Source organism: Gallus gallus, chromosome W (assembly GCF_016699485.2).
Source record: "Gallus gallus isolate bGalGal1 chromosome W, bGalGal1.mat.broiler.GRCg7b, whole genome shotgun sequence".
Lineage (NCBI taxonomy): Eukaryota > Metazoa > Chordata > Aves > Galliformes > Phasianidae > Gallus > Gallus gallus.
In genome coordinates this window covers 6,943,374-6,969,665 of record NC_052571.1, presented here as the reverse complement: position 1 = coordinate 6,969,665, position 26,292 = coordinate 6,943,374, and the positions used below count along the sequence as shown (strand labels likewise).

Sequence of the window (26,292 nt, the reverse complement as noted above, 5' to 3'; positions counted from 1 at the left end):
TCAGTCAGGGGGAAAAAGTGATAATACAGTTTATTGGGCTGTGTGGATTCGATGGCCTGGCACATCAGAACCACAGAAATATAAGGCACTGGTGGATACCGGTGCACAGTGCACTCTAATGCCCTCGAATCACCAAGGGACAAAATCAATTTATACTCATGGGGTGACTGGGGGTTCCCAAGAGTTGACTATGTTGGAGGCTGAAATAAGCCACACTGACAAAGACTGTCAAAAACACCCTATTGTGACTGGCCCAGGGGCTCCATGCATACTTGGTATCGATTGCCTCAGAAGGGGGCATTTCAAGGATCCCAAGGGGTATAGATGGGCCTTTGGAATAGCTGCTGTAGATACAGACAACATTAAGCAGCTGTGTGTTTTGCCTGGCCTGTCAGAAGATCCGTCTGTTGTGGGGTTGCTGTGAGTAAAAGAGCAGCAGGTACCAATTGCCACAAAAGCAGTGCACAGACAGCAGTACTGCACCAACAGGGATTCCTTGATCCCCATTCTGAAGTTGATTCGTCAACTAGAGAGTCAAGGAGTGATCAGCAGAACCCATTCACCTTTTAACAGCCCCATATGGCCAGTGCGTAAAGCCAGTGGAGAATGGAGGCTGACGGTAGACTACCATGGCCTGGATGAAGTCACACCCCCACTGAGTGCTGCTGTGCCGGACATGTTAGAACTCCAGTATGAACTGGAGTCAAAAGCAGCCAAGTGGTATGCCACCACTGACATTGCTAATGCCTACTTTTCCATTCCTCTGGCCACAGAGTGCAGGCCGCAATTTGCCTTCACCTGGAGGGGCGTTCAGTACACCTGGAACCGTTTGCCCCAGGGGTGGAAACACAGCCCAACCATTTGCTATGGGTTGATCCAAACTGTACTGGAACAGAGCAGTGCTCCTGAGCATCTGCAATACGTTGATGATATTGTTGTGGGGCGATATGGCAGAGGAAGTTTTTAAGAAAGGAGAGCCAATAATCCAGATCCTTTTGCAAGCTGGTTTTGCTATTAAGTGAAGCAAAGTGAAAGGACCTGCCCAGGAAATTCATTTCCTAGGTATAAAGTGGCAAGATGGGCGCCGTCACATCCCAGAAGGTGTGATTGACAAAATCACTGCCATGTCTCCACCCACTAATAAGAAAGAGACAATATTATCTGGGCTTGGTGGGCTTTTGAAGAATGCATGTTCAAAACTATAGCCTCATTGTAAGCCCCCTTTATCAAGTGACGCGGAAGATGATTTTACGTGTGGTCCTGAATTGCAGCAGGCTTTTGAGCAGATTAAACAGGAAATAGCTCGAGCTGTGGCCCTGGGGCCAGTACGGACGGGACAGGATGTAAAGAACATCCTCTACACTGCTGCCGGAGAGAAAGGTCCCACCTGGAGTTTGTGGCAAAGAACCTCAGGGGAGACCTGAGGCCGACTCCCGGATTTCTGGAATTGGGCGTACAGGGGATCCGAAGAGTGCTACGCTACAACTGAGAAGATCTTAGCCGCGTATGAGGGGGTTAGGGCTGCTTCCAAGGTAGTTGGTACAGAAACGCAGCTCCTTCTGGCACCTCGACTGAAGGTGCTGAACTGGATGTTTAGAGGAAAGGTTCCCTCCACCCATCATGCGGCTGATGCCACTCGGAGCAAGTGGATTGCACTGATTACACAACGAGCTTGGATGGGAAACCTCTGTCATCCAGGAATCTTAGAGGTGATCATGGACTGGCCTGAAGGCAAAAAGTTTGGAACATCACCGGTAGAAGAGGTATCGCGTGCCAAAGAGGCCCCACCATACAATGAACTACCAGAAAATGAAAAGAAATATGCCCTGTTCACAGATGGATCGTGTTGTATTGTGGGGAAGCATCGCAGATGGAAAGCTGCTGTGTGGAGCCCCACACGACAAGTTGTAGAGGCCACTGAAGGAGAAGGAGAATCAAGCCAGTTTGCAGAGCTAAAGGCTATCCAACTGGCCTTGGATGTTGCTGAACGGGAGAGGTGGCCAATGCTTTATCTTTATACTGACTCATGGATGGTGGCGAATGCTTTATGGGGGTGGCTACCGCAGTGGGAACAAAATAACTGGCAAGGGAGGGGTAAACCTGTTTGGGCTGCCGAACTGTGGAAAGACATTGCTGCCCGAATAAAGAATACGGTGGTAAAGGTGCGCCATGTAGATGCTCATGTGCCCACGAGTCGGGCGACTGAAGAACAACAAAACAACCATCAGGTAGATCGAGCTGCCAAAATTGAGGTGGCTCAAATAGACTTGGACTGGCAGAACAAGGGTGAAGTATTTCTAGCTCAGTGGGCCCATGAAACTTTGGGTCGTCAAGGAAGAGATGCAACATATAAATGGGCTAGAGACCGAGGGGGTGGACTTCACTGTGGACGCTATTGCACAAGTTATTCATGACTGTGAAACATGTGCCATAATTAAACAAGCTAAGAGGATGAAACCTCTCTGGGAGGAAGGGCGATGGCAAAAGTATAAATATGGGGAGGCATGGCAGGTTGATTATATCACCTTGCCAAGATCTCGCAATGATAAGCGTTATGTGCTTACCATGGTGGAAGCGACCACTGGGTGGCTTGAAACATATGCAGTACCCCATACTACCGCCCGAAACACCATATTAGGCCTCGAGAAACAAGTTCTCTGGAGACATGGTACCCCGGAAAGAATTGAATCAGATAATGGGACTCATTTCAAAAATTCCCTTGTAAATACTTGGGCCAAAGAACATGGTATTGAATGGATTTATCATATTCCCTATCATGCACCAGCTTCGGGTAAAATTGAACGATACAATGGGTTGTTAAAGACTGTGCTGAAAGCAATGGGTGATGGAGCATTTAAGAATTGGGAGAAACATTTGGCAGAAGTCACCCGGTTGGTCAATATTCGAGGATCCATCAGTCGCGACGGTCCTGCTGGCTCCCTACATACTGTAAAGGGAGATAAGGTCCCCATAGTACATGTAAAGAACATGTTGGGCAAAGCAGTTTGGGTCCTTCCAGCTTCTGGGAAGGGCAAAAAAATCCCTCCGCCCCACTAGTCACAGGACCGGGCCAGACCAGCCCATAAACCATTGACAGTTCTCTGCTCAGAGAGTTCTGAGAAAGTAGCTGTATATTGGTATATTCAGCTCTTCTGAGCTTTAAATCCATAAAGAAAGTAGCATAATGTATTTTTTCAGTACAATTTTGTATTGTTGTTGTGGTTTTTTTCCCAAGTCAAAAAGACTAAAAGAGTTGGAAACTTGAAGTACAACACAGTTTGAAGAATTAAAACCACTTTTTGGTAAAACAACAGTCTTGTGGTCTTAAAACAGGTATAAAAAGAAACATGTCCATTGTCAACAGCATCTTAATGTAATGATTTGCTATGGAACTCTCTCCTGAATTACAACACAAGTGTTAGAGGGAACACAACAACAGCAAGGAAGAGGACTACTTGCTAGCCCTTGTCATTAGTCTTCCACATTCATTAAGCCTACAATTCCTGCTGCATTAACATCTCCAGATGAAACCAGAAAAGAACATGGTCTCTTAACTCTCACAACTATTACTGTACTTCATCATGGCACTTGCTGGTACAACATATTGGGGGAAGGGGGTATGTGCATTTAGATTTGTTACATCTTTTGAATTGTATATTAATTTAGGAATAATTAATCAGATAATTCTTTTATCAGATAAATGTAAGCGTCTGATAATTTGATGTGACACCTAATGAAAAAGAATAAGACAGATTTCATGTGCTAGAACCAAAGAGAAAACAATCTTTTCAATTAAAGAGGGAGGATCTTGCTATAATTTGCAGCATGCGATTTGGAGGAAAAGAGGATCCTAAGTAATGAAACAAATATACATTTGTAATTACCATAAAGAGCTCAAATATCAATTATTACTTACCAAAATCTACTCTTGTTAGTATGCACTGCATTGGATGGTCAGTTGTATGCCTCGTTGTTGTTGCACCACTTTCATAACAAGTTGCACACAAATCGTAATCATAGCAGATTAAACACTTGTATCTGCGACCTCGAAAATTTCCTTTTAAACATGCATCACAGCTGACACCTGTGAATAGAAAAAAAAAAATGGGAAAACAGTAATTTTACATTGTTTTAATGATACAGATTTTTTGCTATCATCCCCCAACAACAGCCAATAAGGAATTCAGCCGAGAAGCTTTTATGTAGATGATGCACATTAAAACAGTTTTAAGCATACAAATATCTTAAAAAAGGCAACAGTCAACCAAACTGAAAGTCAATCTAAAAGTATTAAAAAAAATCCCCCCAACCAACATAGTCAAGCACTCAAATCAAAAGTCAGTTAAGCTATAAATTATTTATAATCATTTCTTCCTTGTTCAGAAGCTTGATTCAAAACATTCTGAAGATTACATAGTGTATTGGTTGATTGGGAAGTTTTTAAAAAAACATGTAAACAAAAACTTTCCACAGCACACCATCCCGCAAAACACAAAACACCATCCCTCCCTAGTTTTTCTGTTTATTTTTATACATTCTAACAGTTCAATTCTGAAGAATGCCTGCCACAATGCATACATGTCTGTACTCATTACACACCTGTAGGCAGCTCAGTACTACCGTACCAATCTCTCATTCCACTCTTCAAAAGAATAGGGGCAGGGGGAAATGTGCAAAGCATTTGACGCTGTCCCGCATTACATCCTGGTTGCTGAATTGAAGAAAAATGGATTTGATGGATGGGTCACTCACCGGATAAGGAATTGACTGGACGGTCTCACTCAGAGAGTTGCAGTCAATGGCTCAATGGTCCAAGTGGAGACTGGTGTCGAGTGGCATTCCTTAGGGATCAGTGTTGGGACCAGTGTTATTTAACATCTTTATAGGAGACATGGACAGTGGGATCAAGTGCACCCTCAGCAAGTTTGCAGATGATACCAAGATGAGCAATGCAGTTGACACGCTAGAATTAAAGGATGCTATCCAGAGGGACTTGGACAGGCTTGAGAGGTGGGCCTATGCCAACCTCATGAAGTTCAACAAGGCCGAGTGCAAGGTCCTGCATCTTGGTCAGGGCAATCCCAAGCACTGATACAGGTTGGGCAGAGAATGGCTTGACGGCAGCCCTGAAGAGAAGGATTTGGGAGTGTCGGTTGATGAAAGATTCAACATGAACTAACAATGTGTGCTTGTAGTCCAGAAGGCCAACCGTATCCTGGGTTACATTAAGAGAAGCGTGACCAGCAGGTCAAGGGGAGTGATTCTGCCCCTCTGCTCTCCTCTCGTGAAACCCCACCTGGAGTACTGCATCCAGTTCTGGAGCCACCAAAACAAGAAGGTCATGGAGTTGTTGGAGCAGGTCCAGAGGAGGGCCACGAAGATGATCAGAGGGCTAGAGCACCTCCCCTATGAGGACAGGCTGAGAGCTGAGGCTCTTCAGCCTGGAGAAGAGAAGGCTCCGAGGAGACCTTACAGCAGCCTTCCAGTACCTGAAGGAGGCATACAGGAAAGCTGGGGAAGGACACGTAGGGACAGAATGAGGGGAAATGGTTTTAAACTGGAGGAGGGTAGATTTAGACTAGATATTAGGAATAAATTCTTTACTGTGAGGGTAGAAAGACACTGGAACAGGTTGCCCAGCGAGGTTGTGAATGCCCCCTCCCTGGAAGCATTCAAGGCCAGGATGGATAGGGCTTTGAGCAACCTGGTCTAGAGGGAGGTGTCCCTGCCTATAGCAGGGGGGTTGGAACTAGATGATCTTAAAGGTCCCTTCCAACCCAAACCGTTCTATGATTCTATGATGGCAAAAGTTCATGGATTCAGATAAGGACTGGGGGATCACTCACCAATTGTCACAGGCAAAACAGACTCAGTATAAGGGTTATTAATGTAATTCATTACCTACTGATAACAGACTAGGACAGTAAGAAATGAAAAAAACCTAAAAACATCTTTCTCCCCCCGACCAAATTTTTTACCACCTCTCCCCGAGTGACACAGGGGAATAGGCATTACAGTCAGTACATAATGCTTCATCATCTGCTGTTCCTTCATCTTTGCTCTCTTCCCCTGCTCCAGCGTGGGGTCCCTCCCACAGGATGCAGTCCTTCCAAAACTTTTCCTAAATGGGCTTCCCACAGATCAGTATTCCCATGTTCCAATATGGGTCTGTACTACAGGCTGCAGTCCTTCAGGAATGGACTGCTCCAACATGGGTCCACCATAGGTGTCAGCTCCTGTCAGTCTGCTCCGTCATCAGTTTCTCCATGGGCTGCAGCAAATAAATCTGCTCTGCAGCAAGTATATCTGTTGTATATGGTACAACATAGGCTGCAGAGGAACTTCAGCTCTGGCACCTGGAGAACCTAGTTCCCTTCCATCTTCACACACCTTGGTGTTTGTAAGATTGTTTCTGTCATTTTTACCTTACTCCTCTCTCTCACAGTTGCTGTTGTGAAATATTGTTTCCCCATTTCGCAAATATGTACTCACAGAGGCACAGATAGCATTGCTTATTGGCTGAGCTTTGGCTAGTGGCGAGTCTCTTTTGGAGTTGCTAGAACTAGCTCATGGACTCTTCTCACAGAGGTCATCCCTGCAGCCCCTCCTCAGATATCAAAATCTTGCCACGTATGCACAATACAATTTGGCAGTTGAAATTAGAGTCTTTTATTTTCTAAAAATGTTTAAAATGAAGGTATATACAGAGCAAAGTTATGTTGCAGCAGCTCTTTAGCAGCTTCTTTTTTTTTTTTATCACACCAAGCTGAGTGGTGCAACTGATAGAAGGAAGGGATGCCTTCCAGAGAGACTTGGACAAGTCTGAAAAGTGGGCCCATATGAACAAAATGAGGTTCAACAAGGCCAAGTGCAAGGTGTTGCATTTGGGTTGGAGCAAACCTAGATATGTGTACAGACTGGGAGAAGAGGAGGCTCTGGGGAGACCTCATTTTGGCCTTCCAATACTTGAAGGGAGGATATAAACAGGAGGGGGAATGGCTGTTTACGAGGGTGGATAGTGATAGGACAAGGGGGAATAGTTTAAAACCGAGACAGGAGAGATTTAGGTTAGATATTAGGAGAAAGTTTTTCACTCAGAGGATAGTGATGCATTGGAATGGGTTGCCCAAGGAGGTTGTGGATGACCTGTCCCTGGATGCATTCAAGGCCAGGCTGGATGTGGCTCTGGGCAGCCTGGTCTAGTGGTTGGTGACCCTGCCTGTGGCAGAGGGGTTTAAACTACATGATCTATGAGGTCCTTTTCAACCCAGGCCATTCTATGATTCTATGATTCTATGAAGAATCCACACAGAACAGCCCTGAGACTTGGGGGTACTGGTGGATGAAAAGTTAAATGTGAACCAGCAGCGTGCACATGCAGACCAGAAGGCCATCTCAAAAGACGGAGCCAACAGGGCAAGGGAGGTGATTGTTCCCCTCTACTCTGCCCTTGTGTCATGGTTTCAAGCGCAACAGGGAAAGGGGGCTCCTTTTCTCCCTTTCAGAGAGAAGGAATGAAAAACGACCCAATTAGAATAAGGAGAGAGAATAAATTTAATAACAATGGCAAAAGAATGTAAGATAATAATAAGAGAGTTATAATTAATAACTCAAATGGAAGAGATAGGAAGGCTACAACCATGATGCTCGCTGCACTGCCAGAACCCGGAAGACCCTCAGACCCTTCAACCAGAATCAGAAATCACGCAGGGAACAGTGCAGGTTCTTGGGAATAGTAGTATTCTTGGAGAGTCGGAACTTGCATGAAACTGCTAGTGAACACAAGACCAGGAAATACAGCTCTGCAATACACTGTACCTCTGCACCTAATAGCCTGCCGCATGATGTGATGATATGGAATATTAATAAAACCAGGACAATATCCACCCCTTATTCCATATCATTACATAATGCTTAAATTGTACAACACAAAATATGCACATATACAAATCATAACAGCAATAATTAACATTACATATATATATAACTACAGACCGTTTTCTCCCAGCATTAAGTTACCCTGAGGTATACACTGAATATTCCCATTTTTGTGCATTATCCACCAAGTAAATCCAGATCCCTGAGCAAAAGAAACCCCATGAATAGGCTTGCTCTTGTCTGAATCCAGGATAACGCACACTGTTTTCCCCAGTATGTTCTTTACATGTACTACAGGGACCTTATCCCCTCCTACGCTACATACGAGGCTGGATTGGGAAGGGCCATCTTGATTTGCAAATCCTTGTGTATTGACTAACCAAGTGGCTTCTGCTAGACATTTATCCCAGTGTTTGAATGTTCCACCACCCACTGCTTTCAGCATGCTTTACAACATTCCATTATATCATTCAATTTTCCCCGAAGCTGGTTCATGATAAGGGATATGATATACCCATTCAATGCCATGATTTTTAGCCCATGTGTTTATGAGGGTGTTTTTAGAATGGGTTGTTAACAGATTCAATTCTGTCTGGGGTACCATGTCACCTTAAGACCTGTTTTTCAAGGCCTAATATAGTGTTACAGGCAGTAGCATGGGGCATGGGATATGTTTCAAGCCACCCAGTGGTTGCTTCTGTCACGGCAAGCATATAATGCTTGCCACTGAGAGTTCGTGGTAAAGTGATATAATCAACCTGTCAAGCCTCTCCATATTTATACTTATGCCATCACCCTTCATGCCAGAGAGGTTTCATTCTCTCGGCTTGTTTAACTACAGCATGTTTCATATTCATGAATAATGTGCAGAACAGCATCCATGGTCAAGTCCACCCCTCAGTCTCTAGCCCATTTTATAGGTTGCATCTCTTCCTTGATGGCCCAAGGTGTCATGGGCCCAACGAGCTAGAAATAACTCACCTTTATGTTGCCAGTTCAAGTCTATCTGAGCCACTTCAGTTCTAGCAGTCTGATCTACCTGCTGATTGTTTTTATGTTCTTCAGTGGCCTGTCTCTTGGGTACATGAGCATCCACATGATGCACCTTTATGGCCATATTCTCTACCTGGCTAGCAATGTCATTCCACAATTCGGTGAATGCAAATAGGTTTACCTCTGCATTGCCAGTTGTTCCGCTTCCACTGTTGTTACCACGTCCAAAAGGATTTGCCACCATCCACGAATCAGTATAATGGTAAAGTATTGTCCACCTTTCTCATTCAGCGACATCTAGTGCCAGGTGGACAGCCTTTACCTATGCAAATTGGCTCAATTCACCTTTTCCTTCATCCGCCTCTGCTACTTGCTATATGGAGCTTCACACAGCAGCTTTCCACCTTCAACAGCTTCCCACAATGCAGCAGGACCCATCAGTGAATAAGGTACACTTCTTCTCATTCTGTGGTAATTCATGGACCTCATCAGCATGTTACCTCCTACTCTGGTGTTAGTCCAAAATTTTTGCCTTCAGAACAGTCCATGATAATTTCCACGAGTCCTGGACAACTGGGATTTCCCATTCAAGCCTGCTGTGTAATAAATGCAACTCCCTTGCTCCAAGCAGCGTCAGTAACGTGGTGTGTGGAGAGGACTTCCCCTTTAAACATCCAATTTAGCACTAGTACTCAAGGCGCTAAAAGAAACTGCACATCATTACCAGTCACCTCTGATGCAGCTTGAATCCCTTCGTATGCTGGCAATATCTCCTTTTCAGTTGCAGAGGTGCACTCTCCTGATCTCCTGTATCCTTGGCTCCAAAATCCAAGGGGTAGACCTCAGATCTTCCCCGATGCTCTTTGTCAAAGGCTCAAGGTGGGGCCTTTATCCCAGGCTGCAGTGTAGAGCAAGTTCTGTACATCTGATCCTGTTCAGACTGGTCCCAGGTCTACTGCACAGGCTATTTCCTGATTCATTTGTTCAAAAGCTTGTTACTGCTCTTTGAAAGGTCTTGGCAAACAGGAGAGGTACCTGAAGACTGGAGGATATCCAATGTCACTCCAGTCTTCAAAAAGGGCAAGAAGGAGGACCTGGGAAACTAAAGGCCAGTCAGCCTCACCCACGTCCCTGGAAAGGTGATGGAACAACTCGCACTGGATACCCTTTACAAGCAACTGGAAGAGAAGAAAGTTATCAGGAGTAGTCAACATGGATTCACCAAGGGTAAATCATACTTGACCAACCTGATAGCCTTCTATGATGTCATCACTGGTTGGGTAGATGGGGGGAGAGCAGTGGATGTTATGTACCTTGATTTCAGCAAGGCATTTGACACTGTCTCCCACAACATCCATGTTAAGAAACCTAGAAAATGCGGGATAGATGAGTAGATGGTGAGGTGTATTGAGAACTGGATGACTGGCAGAACTCAGAGGGTTGTCATCAGTGGCAAAGAGTCTGGTTGGAGGCCTGTAACTAGCAGTATTCCTCAGGGGTCAGTGCTGGGTCCGGTCTTGTTCAACATCTTCAAAGACCTGAATGAAAGGATAGAGCCCATCCTCAGCGAGTTTGCTGATGATACAAAGCTGGGAGGAGTGGCTGACACACTGGAAGTCTGTACTACCATTCAACAAGACCTGGACAGACTGGAGAGTTGGGCGGGAAGGAACCAGATGAGGTTTAACAAGAGCAAATGTAGAGTCTTGCACCTGGGAAGGAACAACTGCATGTATCAGTACAGGTAAGGGGATGACCTGCTATAGAGGAGCTCTGCAGAGAAGGACCAGGGTGTTCTGGTGGACAACAGGTTGTGCCCTTGTGGCCAAGAAGGCCAATGGTATCCTGGAGTGCCTTAAAAAGAGCGTGGCTAACAGGTTAAGGGAGGAGATCCTCCCCCTCTACTCTGCCCTGGTGAGGCCACATTTAGACTACTGCAACTAGTTCTGAGCTCCCCAGTTCAAAAAAGACAGGGATCTCCTAGAAGGAGTCTAGCGGAGGGCCACAAAGATGATTAAGGGCCTGGAGCATCTGCCATATGTGGAACGGCTGAGAAATCTGGGTCTGTTCAGCCTTGAGAAAAGAAGACTGAGAGGGGATCTGATAACTGTTTATTAATTTCTAAAGGGAGGTGGGAGGCAAATGGGTGAAGCCAGGCTCTTTTCGGTGGTGCATTAAGATAGAACAAGGAGTAATGGCCTAAAACTTGAACGTACGAAGTTCTGTACTAACACGTGGAAGAACTTGTTTACGGTAAGGGTGACGGAGCACTGGAACAGGTTGCCGAGAGAGGTTGTGGAGTCTCCTTCTATGGAGATATTCAAGACTCATCTGGATGCCTACCTGTGTGACCTATTGTAGGGTTCCTGCTTAAGCAGGGGTGTTGGGCTCGATGATCTCTTGAGGTCCCTTCCAACCTCTGCAATTCTGAGATTCTGTAATTCTGTGATATATTATGGAATTTTCCTTTGTTCATTTTGGGTCAGCTATCTGTTTTGTGTCCCTGCCCAGCTGATTGTGCACACTCAGTCGCTTCACTATCAGGGCTGTACAAGAAGACAAGAAATCCAGCATAAGTGCTGTTCAACAGCAACTAAAACTTCAGTCTGTTGTAAACATTATTTTCCTCCTAAATCCACAACACAGCACCACACCAGTTACTAGGGAGGAAGTTAACTCTATCTGAACCAACTATCTACCTGTGTGACCTATTGTAGGGTACCTGCTTTAGCAGGAGAGTTGGACTTGCTGATCTCTTGAAGTCTCTTCCAACCCCTGCAATTCCGTGAGTCTGTGATGTCAGGTACAGCAGTACTCAATGGTGGTGTAGCTTCATTCAAGCCACAATAGTCCACTGTCAGCCTCCACTCCCCATTGGCTTTTTGCACTGGCCATAGGGGACTGTTAAAAGGTGAGCGTGTCTTACTGATCACTCCTTGGCTCTCTAGTTGACAGATTTCCCCCTGTACTCAGCACTGGTGAGGCCACACCTCGAGTACTGTGTTCAGTTTTGGGCTCCTCACTACAAGAAAGACAGTGAGGCCCTGGAACGTGTCCAGAGAAGGGCAATGAAACTGGTGAGGGGTCTGGAGCACAAGTCTTATGAGGAGTGGCTGAGGGAGCTGGGATTGTTTGGAGAAGAGGAGGCTCAGGGGAGACCTCATTCCTGAAGGGAGGTTGTGATGAGGAGGGGTTTGGCCTCTTCTCCCAGGCAACAAACAGGACCCAAGGAAATGGCCACAAGTTGTACCAGAGGAGGTTTAGGTTAGACATAAGGAAAAACTTTTTCTCTCAGAGAGTGGTCAGGCACTGGAATGGCCTGCCCAGGGAGGTGGTGAAGTCGCCATCCCTGGCAGTGTTCAAGAGGCGTCTGGATGAGGAGCTACGAGATACGGTTTAGTAGCTTGTGGTAGCAATGGTAATGGGAGGACGGTTGGACTAGATGATCTTGCAGGTCCTTTCCAACCTTGTGATTCTATGATTCTATGATTAACTTATGGATGGGGAGCAGTGAGTCCTGGTTATTGCGATATTGCCACCTGTACATTACTGCAGTAGCAACTGGCACTTGCTGTTCTACTTGTAAGAGCCCCACAATGAAAGGGTCCTCTGAAAGGCCAGGCATGGCAGACAGCTGCTTAGGGTTCTCTGTCTCTATAGCAGCTATTCCAAAGGCCCATTGATATCCCTTTGGGTCCTTGAAATATCCTCTCCTAAGACAGTCTATACCAAGGATACATGGAGCCCCAGGCTCACCTCAGCCTCCAACACAGTCAGTTCTTCAGAACCCCCTGTCACCCCAGAAATGGAGATAGATTCTGTTCCTTTATAACTCGATGGCATCAGGGTGCACTGCACACCAGTGTCCACCAGAGCCCCATATTTCTGTGGTTCTGATGTGCCAGGCCATTGAATCCACACGGTCCAGTACACTTGGTTGTCCTTTGCCCCCCCAGTCACTGGAGGCAGAGCCCCTCTAATTATCAGTAGCCACGGGAGCGACCCTTCCCACAAGAGAACCCTAATTTGTAGTTGACTTTTTTTATAACTCTTTTACCCGGTCCCGTACTTTGAGGTAGGTTTTCTATCCCACCTCCCCATATCCTCAACATGATCACGTAGGCAAAACCATAAGGTATTACGAGCTGTGAGTCCACTACTATTTCTTGCTTGAGTAGGAGGGCATCTAATATTAACAAGAGAAACATTGGCTGGTACCTGTGGGGAGTTAGATGCATTTTTTAATTCTAGGACATCCTCAGACGAGCTTTGCATAGCCGCCATAATGCCCTGTAAGTTAGAGGCCATATTTGCCATATTGTCTTGATCATCTTGAAGACCAGAACTCAGATCACCCATCTGAGGTTGTTCACTCTCTTTTCATTTCTTTGCTGCTAGTGTACTGGCAAACATTAGTGGTACAGCTTGTGTGAATTTTGCCCACATAATTGGTGAAGACCGCACGGCACTGGGGTCATGAAAGTCACATGGATCATTAGGATCAAAATCGTCATCGTACAGCATCTCCACTATAGCCAGTTCTCTTAAGTACTGAATACCTGCTTCCATATTAGTCCAGGTGTTTATCTTGGGTACCGTAACCTCTTTATAGGGATATCTCTCCTTCACAGCTGTAAAGATTTGTTTCCAGAGGATGAACTCCTGAGTAGGTCTTCAGCTAATTGCATTATCAATAGCTTGATTTCTGGTGAGATCTCCCATGTGTTGGGCTTTGTTGCTATCCAGACACACACCACTAGTGTCAGTGTCCCAACAACAGAGTAACCAAGTGATAAGCCTTTCATCTCCACATCGACTATAATCCTTCCGCAAATCTCGGATCTCACGATCTCGCTCTCAGTGAGAGGCCGAAGCATAGTGCTTTCCTCCTCATCCTCCATCGATTTACTTTTAGCAGATCTCTTTACCAGCAGTCTAGTCGATGGCCCCTCCCCTGCATCTTCTTTCTCCTCCCTTTCTTCTTCTGTCCATTCTAAGCAAGATGACATTCACTGCCATTTCTTTCCTTCTACGGGAGCAACTGACAGCGATACGGGTTCTCTTTCTAACTGAGTAGTTGCAGTTCTAGGAATATCCTCTCCCTCTTCCTCACTCTCCCATTGCATAGTGTTAAACAGGACTTGGTAGGCATTCACCAAACCCCAAATAATTTGTGTCTCCCTAGATCTGCTGGTACTGCATCTTTCCTCCCTTAAGTACCTGCCTAAACTTTCAGGGTTCTGCAGGTGTTCAGAAGTAAAGTTCCATGGCACTGGAGGTCCCCACTCCTTTAAATACTCTCTCAAATTCTCCCACGCCCCCTGCCATTCAGTGTTCTTTGTGTTTTCTTGCCTTGGAGAAGGTTCAGGTTCCCTCCGGGTACGGTAGATATAAAGGCTGAGTAAGGTGTTAAAAATAATGCCAATCACATTCAGGGAACCTGATGATGTTGTTATTGTCCAGGCAGTCCAAAAATGGGGAGAGAGCATGGGGAGAGAAAATGACATTCAATATTTTCTACCTCATAGGACTACTACCACTCTCTGGAATGTCATCTGTCATGCTCGAACTATACCCCACTGCATCCACTTATTAGTGAGCTTAACTTTTCGAACATCCATGCAAACCCAAAAAACATTGTGAACCAATAGGTTTTAAGAACCATAACCTGGAGTATAATTGCGTGTAGCCCCTTGAGGAGCTGTTTTAAACAGAAAAACAGAATCATCTTTTTTTTTTTGTTTTTTAGCTGGAAAATAGTAAATTGGCACAATGCCAAAAACTGTAATAAAAGTTCTAATACAGCATCAGCAGATCTCTTATCTAAATCAGATCATTGTCCCAGATTGGGTTTCACTATCTGTCGTGGTTTCAAGCGCAACAGGGAATGTGGGTCCCTTTCTCCCCTTTTCAGGGAGAAGGAATGAAAAATGACCCAATTAAGATAAGGAGAGATAACAAATTTAATAAAAATGGTAACAGAATGGAAGATAATAACAAGAAAGAGTTACAATTAATAACTCAAATGGGAGAGAGAGGAAGGCTATGACCATGCTGCTTGTTGCACTGCCGGAACCAGGAAGGCCCTTATCCCCTTCACCTGGAATCGGAGATCACGTAGGGAACAGTGGAGGTTCTTGGGAATAGTAGTTTTCTTGGAGAGTCGGAACTCACATGAAACTGCTAGAGAACACAGGACCAGGAAGTACAGCTCTGCAATGCACTTTGCCTCTGCACCCGATAGCCTTCCACATGATGTCATGATATGAAATACTGATAAAACCAGGACACCTTGTAAGGCCCCACCTGGAGTACTGCGTCCAGGCCTGGGGACCCCAGCACAAGAAAGATGCAGAGTTGTTGGAACAGGTTCAGAGGAGAACCACGAAGATGATCGGAGGGCTGGAGCACCTCTCCTATGAAGAAAGGTTGAGGGAGCTGGGCTTGGTTAGCTTCGAGAAGAGAAGGCTCCAGGGAGATCTCATTGCGGTCTTCCAGTACTTGAAGGGAGCCTATAAACAGGAGGGAGACTGACTTTTTGCACAGTCTGATAGTGATAGGACAAGAGCTTTAAACTAAAAGAGTGGAGATATAAGGTGGATGTTAGGCAGAAATGTTTTACTCAGCAGGTGGTGAGGCACTGGAACTGGTTGCCCAGAGAAGTTGCCTATGCTCCATCTCTGGAGATGTTCAAGGCCAAGTTGGATGGGGGCCTGGGCAGCCTGGTCTAGCGGGTAGCAACTCTGTCCATGGCAGGGGGGTTGGAACTAGATGATCTTTGAGGTCCCTTCCAAGCCAAGACATTCTGAGATTCTTTTTGGTAGGTTCAGTCTCTGCACTGCAAATCAGTAACATTGTCTGTTTCAGGAAAAAGGTCCACAACTTCTAAAGATTTTGTGATTTTCTCTGTTGTTTCAGTTGTCTATTGTTAATTTAGATAAGGGCAGAGGAAGCATCATCATCTTTTCAACTGTCAAGGCCCACAAAAACATCCTTCACTTGCAGTAGTAAATTAAGGGTCTTCACGAAAGTAGCAACACAATTTTGTTTAAGCACTCTTTCAGCATCAATTTAAACAAGCTTTTCATACTTCAGTGAAGATCCAGAAAACATTACAGAAGCAACGTTATTGAAAGAAAGCCATGATATTGACTGCATGTGGATTAGTAGACAAAGATCAGTAAGGTCTCAAAACTGCAGATGTCTTAATGATCATTTCCGAACTACAAATTCTATTATCACAGTTTAACAGAAAAAAAATCTAGTACTAATACAATCCACCACTATCGCTTGCAATGTCAGATCTATTATGATGAATACATGATCAAGGGGAATCATACTGTTAAACCGAAATACATTCAGTTGTTTCTCGTTCTCTGTCTCAAACAGTATGAAGCATTACACATTTAGCAATATTTTGGGATACTTGTATAAATTTCAGAAATACCAAAAGAAGAAAAGGTTACACACTACTCACTACAAAACCTACTTAAAATAGACACGAAACCTGCATTTGAGGTACTCAAGTAGAAAAACTTACAAGCTAAGAAATTTTCAATGAGGACATCAAAGATTTAGCTGCAGATACAGAATGGTACCTCAAGATCAGAAACACAGTATAGGCTAAAACTCTTCAGTTGTAGCTGAAGTAACGTGATGGTTAAAGGAAGCTCTGCTAATGAAACATTCCTGTTAGTATTTAAGTGTTCAAGAACTAGCCTTCTAGCCTGTAACTGGAATAAAGTTCTTTCTTCATTAACACAGAGTAAGGATTAACAAATCCTTACAGGCCTGATCCTGTTCTTCTCTTCAGATGATCAGGATGAAAAACAGTTAATGGAAAATACAAACATACATAAAATATGAATCTTTCCAGTAATATGTCCCTCATCTCCCCCTTTCCTGGTACCTGGGCACGTGAACTCCTAAGGCCTGAACCCCCACTGCACCTGCAGGTACTGAGACCTACTCATGCATGCACACAGACAAACACACTTCCAATAACTGGCCTTAAACACCCAATCTATCCAGAAGTTGTCCTCTGAATGGCCAGGACTTCCACTTACCTTGCACAGATGCACAGAGAAAGGCCAGTACTGTAGGGGACAATAAAAGGGTCTTTTTAAAATAGCTGTTAACAGCAAAAGGAGGACTAGAGGAAAAAAAAAATTGGTCTGCTACTTGATGAGGATGGCTGCATCACAAATGCAGACATAGGCAAAGCAGATATGTTTAATGCCTTCTTAGCCTCTGTCTTCAACACCAATGACCTGCCCTGAACCCCCCAGAGCCCTGACTTGGAGGACCATGACTGCAGGAACAATAAGCTCCCAGCCAACTCTCAACTTGTGCAGGATTTGCTGCTCCAGCCAGATGCACATAGGTCTATGGGACCCGAAGGGATTCATCCCAGGGTACTCAAAGAGCTGGCTGATGTCATCGCGAGACCTCTCTCAAATATTTTTCAACAATCTTCAGAATGTGGAGAGGTCCCGGTTGACTGGAGAATGGCAAACATTGTCTCAATTTTCAAGAAGGGCAAGAAAGAAGATCCTGTCAGTCTCACTTCAGTGCCTGGTAAGATTATACTGGGAGTTAGTGAAAAACACCTGAAAGACAAATGCAGTCGTTGGTCACAGTCAACACGGGGTTCACGAGAGGAAAGTCCTTTTCAACTAACTTAATCTCCTTTTATGACAAGATTACCCACCTAGTTGACCAGGGAAGCCAGTAGATGCAATCTTTCTGGAGTTCAGAAAAGCTTTTGCTACTGTCTCTCACAGTATCCTTCTGGACAAAATGTCCAGCACACAGATAGACAAATACATAATACAGTAGGTGAACAATTGGCTGACAAAAGGTTATAGTAAATGGGTTTACATCAGGCTGGCGGTCAGTCACAAGTGGAGTTCCCTGGTGCTCAATTTTAGGGCAATTTCTCTTTAATGTTTTCATCAATGACTTGGATACGGGACTAGAATGTATACAAAGTAAGTTCACAGATGACACCCAATTAGGAGGAACCATCAACTCCCTCAAGGTTATAGAGGCCCCAAAGCCTGCACGACAATACAAGGGTGACCTCTCTCCTTGACTCCTCCCAGCAGATCTCACACCCAGACCATGAGCTGATTGTCCTTTGATGGCCCAGGGAATAGCTGACCCAGGGTGCTCCATTGGCTCTGATTAGGTTACTGGGCTTCTTCAATCTGGTGGTGGTGTTCTACTCCATCACGCTTACAGAGATTAGCTTTTAATCACAATTTAGACACATTCAACTCCTAGCTCTGGTTTCTGAAATAACTACAAATACAAATGACAAATACATAATGAGGTGGGTGAACAATTCGCTGACAGGCCAGGCTCAAAAGGTTATAGTAAATAGGGTGTCCTGTTTTCAGCTGGGGCAGAGTTAATTTTTTTCTTAATGGAGAAAAGCAATGGTGATAGCACACTGATGTTTTAGTTGTTGCTGAGCAGTGCTGTACTGAGACAAGGACCTTTCCGTTTTTCAGCTTCTTGTACTGTCCTGCCAGTGAGCAGGGCTGAAAGGGAACAAGGAGCTGGGAGAAGACAGAACCAGGAGAGCTAACCTAAAGCGGCCAGAGGGATATTCCATACCATATGACATCAAGTGGAAAAAAACTTGAATAACTAGGGGGAGCTGTCCAGGGGGGCAGCCGGTGCTTGGGGACTGGCTGTGCATTGGTTGATGGGTGGCGAGCAATCATATTGTGCATCACTTTTATATATATATATACACATACATATACACACAAGGGTCACTCCAAAAGTCATGCCTCCTACTTATCTTCATGGAGACTACAACAAATACAAAGAGCACAATATCATTACTTGATAGAGCAAATTCTCAGCTACAAAACACTATTTTTCTGCATTGTTACAACCGTTAGATACTCATTTTCACCAGCAATGAACAAGAGCCTGCATGTCGTGCTTATAAAAATCTACATGGCCATCTGCACGGGAAAAATACAGATCACGGCCTGAACAGGTGACTAGCCCATGAGAAAGGGCTCGTGTAAGCTTGGAACTTAAGTAAACTGCCTCTAGCTTCTGCATGTAGCTAGAAGAAACTGGTTTGTGAGAAACTGCTCTGTAGCTGTAACTAAGTATCCTTGCTTTGTGTGAATTACCTTGCTTATCTTGATATGGGATGCTTTATTGTCTTCCGCTGTTATATATATGGACACCGTACAGTACTAAGGGGTGACCCAGACATCTTACTGGCCAGCCACCACCAATAACATGATGTTATGATGTGGAATACTGATAACCAAAAATCATAAAACCATGACAGTACCTCTCTATTAAACTGATGAATATTAACTTGCCTCTGCATACTTTCTTCAGGATTGGTCAAACCTCACGCAGAAGCGCTGATGCTTTTGCATTATGCTATCCAGAACCTAGCTTGTCTTTCACATTGCTGTTGCCACTGTTGAAACACACCACCTACTGCCTCACTGTGCTAACATCCACTGTTTGGTGTCCATCAACGTTCAGCAAGTGTTGATGAATGTCAATAGGTGCCATTTTTTTCCACATGGAAGAACTGCTATATAGCAAACAAGGTACTAAATAATATTGTTCCAAGAAAAGACTCTGAAAGAGCTCTATAATTATGAAAAAAAAAAAAATGTTGACTAGCAATTATCAAACTCCTTTAATGTTTATAACAATCCTGATTTAACATGCTCCAGTCAGATGTGCTTTTATCTCAACCCTGTTGTTTATCATGTCTGCAAGTTGGGTTAAGGTCGTCACTTTGTTGTGCTGTGTGACTTTGGTTTATGACAGGACAAAATTACTGGTTGGGAAACTAATCTGGTGTTTGTGCTCAGCACTGCAGTTATTTTTGTGCTTCAGGAACCATATCTTAGTGATGATACTCTTTGTTTTGTCTTCTCCAGGATTCAGGCTATAGGGGAGACGAGGGGGGATATTTCTAGTGGTTGGCGACCCCGTCCACAGCAGGGGCATTGAAACTAGATTATCTTTGAGGTCCTTTTCAACCCAGGCCATTCTATGATTCTATGATATTTTCCACTGCATTCCCAGCCTCCCTTTCTCTTTCACTTTTCCTTTTTACCCTAGGCTAGTTACAATAGTTCTTGAGGATTCTGAATATCCTTGGGATTTTCAAACCAGCATGTTCCTATTCCTATGTCTCCTGAATGTGATTCAAGTTTTGTTTAAGATCATAGAATCATAGAATGGCCTGGGTTGAAAAGGACCACGATGAACACCGAGTTTCAACCCCCCTGCTACGTGCAGGGTCGCTAACCACTAGACCAGGCTGCCCAGAGACACATCCAACCTGGCCTTGAATGCCTCCAGGGATGGGGCATCCACAACCTCCCTGGGCATCTTGTTCCAGTGCGCCACCACCCTCTGGGTGAAAAACTTCCTCCTAATATCCAACCTAAACCCTCCCTCGTCCCAGTTTAAGACCACTGCCCCTTGTCCTATCACTACCCACCCTCATAAACAGCCGTTCCCCTTCCTGTTTATATGCTCCCTTCAAGTACTGGAAGGCCGCAATGAGGTTTCCCTGGAGCCTTCTCTTCCCCAAGCGAAACAATCCCAGTTCCCTCAACCTTTCTGCATAAGAGAGGGGCTCCAGCCCTCCAATCATCTTAGTGGCCCTCCTCTGGATCCACTCTAAGAGTTCCACGTCCTTCCTATGCTGGGGGACAATCACCTCCCTCTCCCTGCAGGCCACCCACACAGATGGCCTTCCAGGCTGCAAGCGCACACTGATGGCTCACGTCCAGATTCTCGTCCACCAGGACCCCCAAGTCCTTCTCTGCAGGGCTGCTCTCAAGGAGATCTTCCCCCAGTTTGTATAAATACCTGGGATTGCCCCGACCCAAGTACAGCACCCTGCACTTGGCCTTATTGAACCTCATTAGGTTTTCAGGGGACCACTTCTCCAGCCTGTCCAGGTCCCTTCTAGATGGCTTCCCTTCCTTCCAACGTATCGACTGCACCGCTCAGCTTGGTGTCATCTGCAAACTTGCTGAGGGTGCACTCAGTGCCATTGTCTATGTCGTTGATGAAGATGGTGAAGAGCACTGGTCCCAAGACCGACCCCTGAGGGACACCGCTTGTGACCGGCCTCCATCCTGACACAGAACCATTAATCACAACCCTTTGGCTGTGTCCAGCCAGCCAGTTCCTAATCCACTGAACAGCCCATCCATCAAATCCACACCTCTCCAATTTAGAGAGAAGGATGTGGTGAGGGACCATGTCAAAGGCTTTTGTCAGAGTCCAGGTAGATGACATCCATCACCCTTCCCCTGTCCACCAAAGCCGTCAGTCCATCATAGAAGGCCACCAGATTGGTCAGGCAAGATCTGCCCTTGGTGAAGCCATGCTGGCTGTCTCGAATCACCTCTTTATCCTGTATGTGACTTAACATAGCTTCTAGGAGGATCTGCTCCATGATCTTCCCAGGCACATCGGTGAGGCTCACTGGCCTGTAGTTCCCCGGATCCTCCTTTCTCCCTTTCTTAAAAATGGGAGTAATGTTTCCCTTTTTCCAGTCACCAGAGACTTTACCAGACAGCCATGAATTTTCAAATATGATGGAGAACGGCTCGGCAACCACATCAGCCATCTCTTTCAGGACCCTGGGATGGATATCATCCGGCCCCATGGACTTATACACATTCAGTTTCATGAGCAGGACTCAAACTGGTTCCACCGTTACAGTGGGACAGAAACTACTACCCACACCCTCACCTAGAGGCTCGTGGTCCTGGCAGACACGGGAAGCCTGACCACCCCTGAAGACTGAGGCAAAGCACTCACTGAGTACCTCAGCTTTTTCTATGTCTGAGGAAGCCAGCTCACCGTTACCTTTCATCAGAGGGGGAACACTCTCCTTGGCCCATCTCCTCCTGCTTATGTACCTGTAGAACCCCTTCGTGTTATTTTCACATCCCTTGACAAGTTCAGCTCCATCTGTGCCTTGGCTTTCCTAATCCTATCTCTACACTCACGGACAACAGCCCTGTATTCCTCCCAGGACACACAACCCTGCTTCCACCTTCTGTACATTTCCCCCTTTTCCCTCAGTTTAAGCTGCAGGTCCTTGCACAGCCATGATGGTCACCTGCCTCCCCTGCTTGACTTCTTCTGCTGGGAGATGGAGAGCCGTTACGCTCTCAGAAGGGTGTCCTTAAACCTAGGGTCCTTTGTCTCCTAGTCCAACTGCCCTGCAATGAGCAGGGACATCCACATCTTGATCAGGTTGCCCAGAGCAGGTCCAGCCTGAACTTCGTATGTGTCCAGGGATTGGGCTTCTACCACATCTCTGGGCAACCTGTTCCAGTGCCTCACCACCCTTTTTGTAAAAAAACTGATTCCTTATATCCAGTCTGAGTCTCCTCTTCTAGTTTGAAACCATTTCCCCTTGTCTTGCCACAGCAGGCCCTGCTAAAGAGTCTGTCCCCTTCATTCTTATAGCCCCCCTTTTAGATACTGAAAGGCTGCTATCAGATCTCCCTAAAGCCATCTCTTCTCCAGGCTGAACAGTCACAGAGATAGAATGTTTGGTAATGTAGGAATGAGGTTGAGCCTAGGAAGAAGGGTTGGATTGCCGGAAAATAGTGTTCAGTTTATTGGCTACACATTTATTGCCTAATTTATGTCTGTATTGGTTGTATTTTAGAAAAAAAATTACTTGGATGTGGATCTTCAAATTGCTGGGGATCTCAATATAGATAAGCTTTTCTGAGCTGGACTTCTATGACTGTTAGAACTAAATCTCTGAATGAAGTCCTTGCAGCTAGAATACAGATTTGTAAATTTGACTATTAAAAGGCATGCATCAGAAAAATTCAAGCTGTCCTTTAAGGAGATCAAAGGTTTGCAAAAGTAAGCTATAGAGAATGCAACTCTATCAATTACTATTTAAACTTATTAAAAAAATAAACAAACAGAAAAGCCACCTAGACTTGATTCTATACTGCTATCTGAAGTTTAATTGGGAACAGGGAATCTGTAGAGCACAAATGCTTAGAATCATTGAATCGGTAAGGTTGAAAAAGACCACTATGATCATCTAGTCCAACCGTCAACTCACCACCACCATGCCCTCTAAACCACATCCCTCAGTGCCACATCTACCCTTTTCTTGAAAACCTCCAGGAATGGTGACTCCACCACCTCCCCGGGCAGCCTGTTTCAGTGACTTATCACTCCTGAGAAAAAAAAATTCCTAATATCCAAACTGAACCTCCCCCTGGTACAACTTAAGGCCTTTACCTCTCTTCCTATCACTAGTTAGCTGGGAAAGGAGGCCAACTCCTATCTTGCTACAACCTCCTTTCAGGTAGTTGTAGAGAGCTAGAAGGTCTTCCCTAAGCCTTTTCTTCTCCAGAGGACATAATCCCAGTTCCCTCAGCCACTCCTCATAAGACTTGTGTTCCAAACCCTTCTCCAGCTTTGTTCCCCTTCTTTGGACACGCTCCAGTGCCTCAATATATTTCTTGCAGTGAGAGGTCCAAAACTCAATACAGTACTCAAGGTACGACCTTAGCAGTGCTGAGTACATAGAGATGACCAACTCCCTGTTCCTACTGGCAATACTATTTTTCACACAAGCCAGGATGCCATTGGCCTTCTTGACCACGTAAGCACATTGCTGGCTCATGTTCAACTGGCTGTTGACTAATACCCCCAGATCCTTTTCCTTTGTGCAACTTGCCAACCACTCTGCCCTAAGCCTGTAACGATGCATAGAGTTATTGTGGCCAAAGTGCTGTCCTTAAGGGTGTCCTTAAAGAGCTGCCAGCTCTATTCTGTACCCATGCCCTTAAGGAGAGTTTCTCAGGGAATCCCACTCAGCAGTTCCTTAAGAAGCCAGAAGATTGCTCTTCTGAAACACAGGGTCCTAGCTCTGCTTTTTGCCAGGCCTGCATTCTTCCAGATCACAAACTCCACCAAGGCATGGTCACTGCAGTCCAGGCTGCCTCCAACCTTAATGTCTCTAATGCTGTCCTCTGCGCTGGTGAGCACCTGATCCAGTATGGCTTCACCTCAGATTTGTCCATCTATTACCTGGACCAAGAATTTATCCTCAACAGTCTCCAGTAATCTCCTGTCTGTCTGCTGACCGCCGTGCCACTATCCCAGCAGATATCCGGTTGGTTGAAATCCCCCTTCAGGACAAGAGCCCGCGATTGCGACACCTCCTGCAGCTGAAGCAAGTAGGCCTCATCAAGAGGCTCCCCCTGATCTCGTGGCCTGTAGCAGACCCCAACTGTTAGATGCCCTCTACTGGACTGATCCTTGATTTTAACCCACAAGCTCTCAACCTGATCATGGCTATTTCCCAGACACAGCTCTTCACAATCTATCCTAACATCCTAACACAGAGTGCGACTCCCCCACCCCTCCTACCCTGTCTATCCCTTATGAAAAGCCTGCAGTCCTCAATCAGGGTATTCCGATTGTGGGATTTATCCCACCATGGTTCCGTGATAGCAATTAGGTCACACTTTCCCAATTGCGCCACTGTTTCTAGCTCCCCCGGTTTATTTGCCATGCTGCGCGCATTGGTATAGAAGCACTTCAGCTTAGCTATTGGCCTCGTTGCCTTCTCGGAGGAGCCCTCCCTAATACCTCCAGGACAAGCCTGGGGTTTTCCCTTCCCACCTCCCAGGGTGACAGCGTTCCTACGTGCTTCTCTGTCACCCAGTACACCCCCTTCCCCCATCATATCTAGTTTAAAGTCCTGCTAACCAGCCCAGCCAGCTTACTCCCAAGAATATTTGTGGCCCTTCTAGTCAGTCGGCTCCCATCTGCTGTCAGCATTCCCCCTTTCTCAAGGCTTTGTCCCAAACCATAGTACTCAAAGCCCAGAGTGCGACACCATTCACAATGCTATTCATTCAGCATGGCCACCCTCCTCCTTCTGTGCGGATCCCAGTCACCAACTGAGAGGACAGAGGAGAACACAACTTGTGCTCCCGATCCCTTCAGAAGTCTTCCCAGAGCCCTGAAGTCCCTTTTGATCACTTGAGAACTTCTTTTGCCTACTTCTTCATTTCCAATGTGCAAAACCAGTAATGGATAATAATCGGAGGGCTTAACCAGGCGAGTGGTGTTCCTAGCAACATCTCTCACCCGGGCACCAGGCAGGCAGCACACCTCCCTGTGGGACGGGTCCGAGCGACATATCGGGCCCTCGGTTCCCCTCAGAAGGGAGTCCCCTATGATGACAGCCCTTCTTTTTTTTCCTGGCTGACGTTGTAGCAAAATGGGGAGCAGACTGACTAGCCTTGGGCAACCTCTCCTGCACGGGTGGACTTCCACCAACATCCACAGCCCCCAGTCCCTCCAGTTCCAGAGCCTCATACCTGTTATGTAAGGGCACCTGGGAAGGTGGGACAGGCTGAGGGGCAGTCCGCTTATTGCCCCAAACAGGGACTTGTTTACATGCCTCGCTGTGTTTGAGGTCGCCCCTTTCCACCTGACTCTGATACGGCAGATGATCCCCTGTTGCTTGAGGATCATCTCCCCCGCACCCTTCCTGTAGGGATGGCAGAGTGTGACTCCACCAATCAATCCCCTTCCCACAATCCCAGATGCTCCTCAGCCTTTCCACTTCCTCCTTTAGCTCTACCGCCAGGCTGAGCAGATCCTCCACCTGCTCACACTGCACACAGGTGGTATCCTGGCTACCCTCCTGTAGCAGTGACAGAGCCAGGCGTTCTCTGCAGCCTGAGACCTGAACTGTGGCATGGACATTCATGCTTTCAGTCTGAGTCTCTATGTCCCTTTTAGCAGCAGCTCGCCTCCGTGTGGTGACCATGGTTGCACCTCGATGTGTCCAGAGAGCAGCGACCTGTTAAGTGACTTGTTAAGTGCTAAGTGTTAAGCCCCCTCCTATTTGGCAAGGTGCCCTGCCCTGCCTGCTCGCTGGTCCGCTTGGAGTTTGCCCTGAAAATCACTCGCTTCATAGCGATATAACAACCCTCCTCCCTGTGTAGGCGCGCAAATAGGTGGCTTTCCGTTTCTCCTTGTCTGAACAACCCACGTGATTCACATTACCCTGACTCCTCCTCTCCACCCCTGGTGGGCAGCGACCACCAAGATCAAACAACTATTTAAGAATATTACCCAGAGATCTACCCTGAAGCTCTATAGCTTATGAGTGGCATGTGGCGTGGGATGGTATGGGCAGATGCCTGGAGTGGTGGGCACCCCCAGTGGTTTTGAACTTCACCCCTGAACAACTGCAGAATCCTGAAAATCTACCAGGAAAAGATCTGCTGTCGCCCTGACAATTCTAGAGAGGTACAAACCACTGCAGTGTACTGGCAACTGCCCTATGCCTACCAAGCTCTGTTCAACACTATTCAGAACCCTCAAAGGGAAGAAAAT

General features: G+C 45.9%; 1 protein-coding gene across 5 annotated transcripts in view; it reads right to left on the bottom strand.

Moving 5' to 3' along the window:
• The window catches only part of LOC431003 (E3 ubiquitin-protein ligase KCMF1-like), a 102,698-nt gene that overhangs the window by 44,950 nt on the left and 31,456 nt on the right, over positions 1 to 26,292 (bottom strand). For 4 of the 5 annotated variants that reach the window (XR_003072116.3, XM_025144583.3, XM_025144584.3 and 1 more), the window contains one exon: positions 3,917 to 4,084. Coding sequence is in view for 4 of the 5 variants with exons in the window: in XM_025144583.3 (XP_025000351.1) it covers positions 3,917 to 4,084 (168 nt within the window). In the remaining variant the exon portion in view is untranslated. Of the gene's footprint in view, positions 1 to 3,916; positions 4,085 to 4,752; positions 5,199 to 26,292 lie in introns of those variants that run through there. The other variant, XM_015300446.4, reaches the window with a different exon arrangement.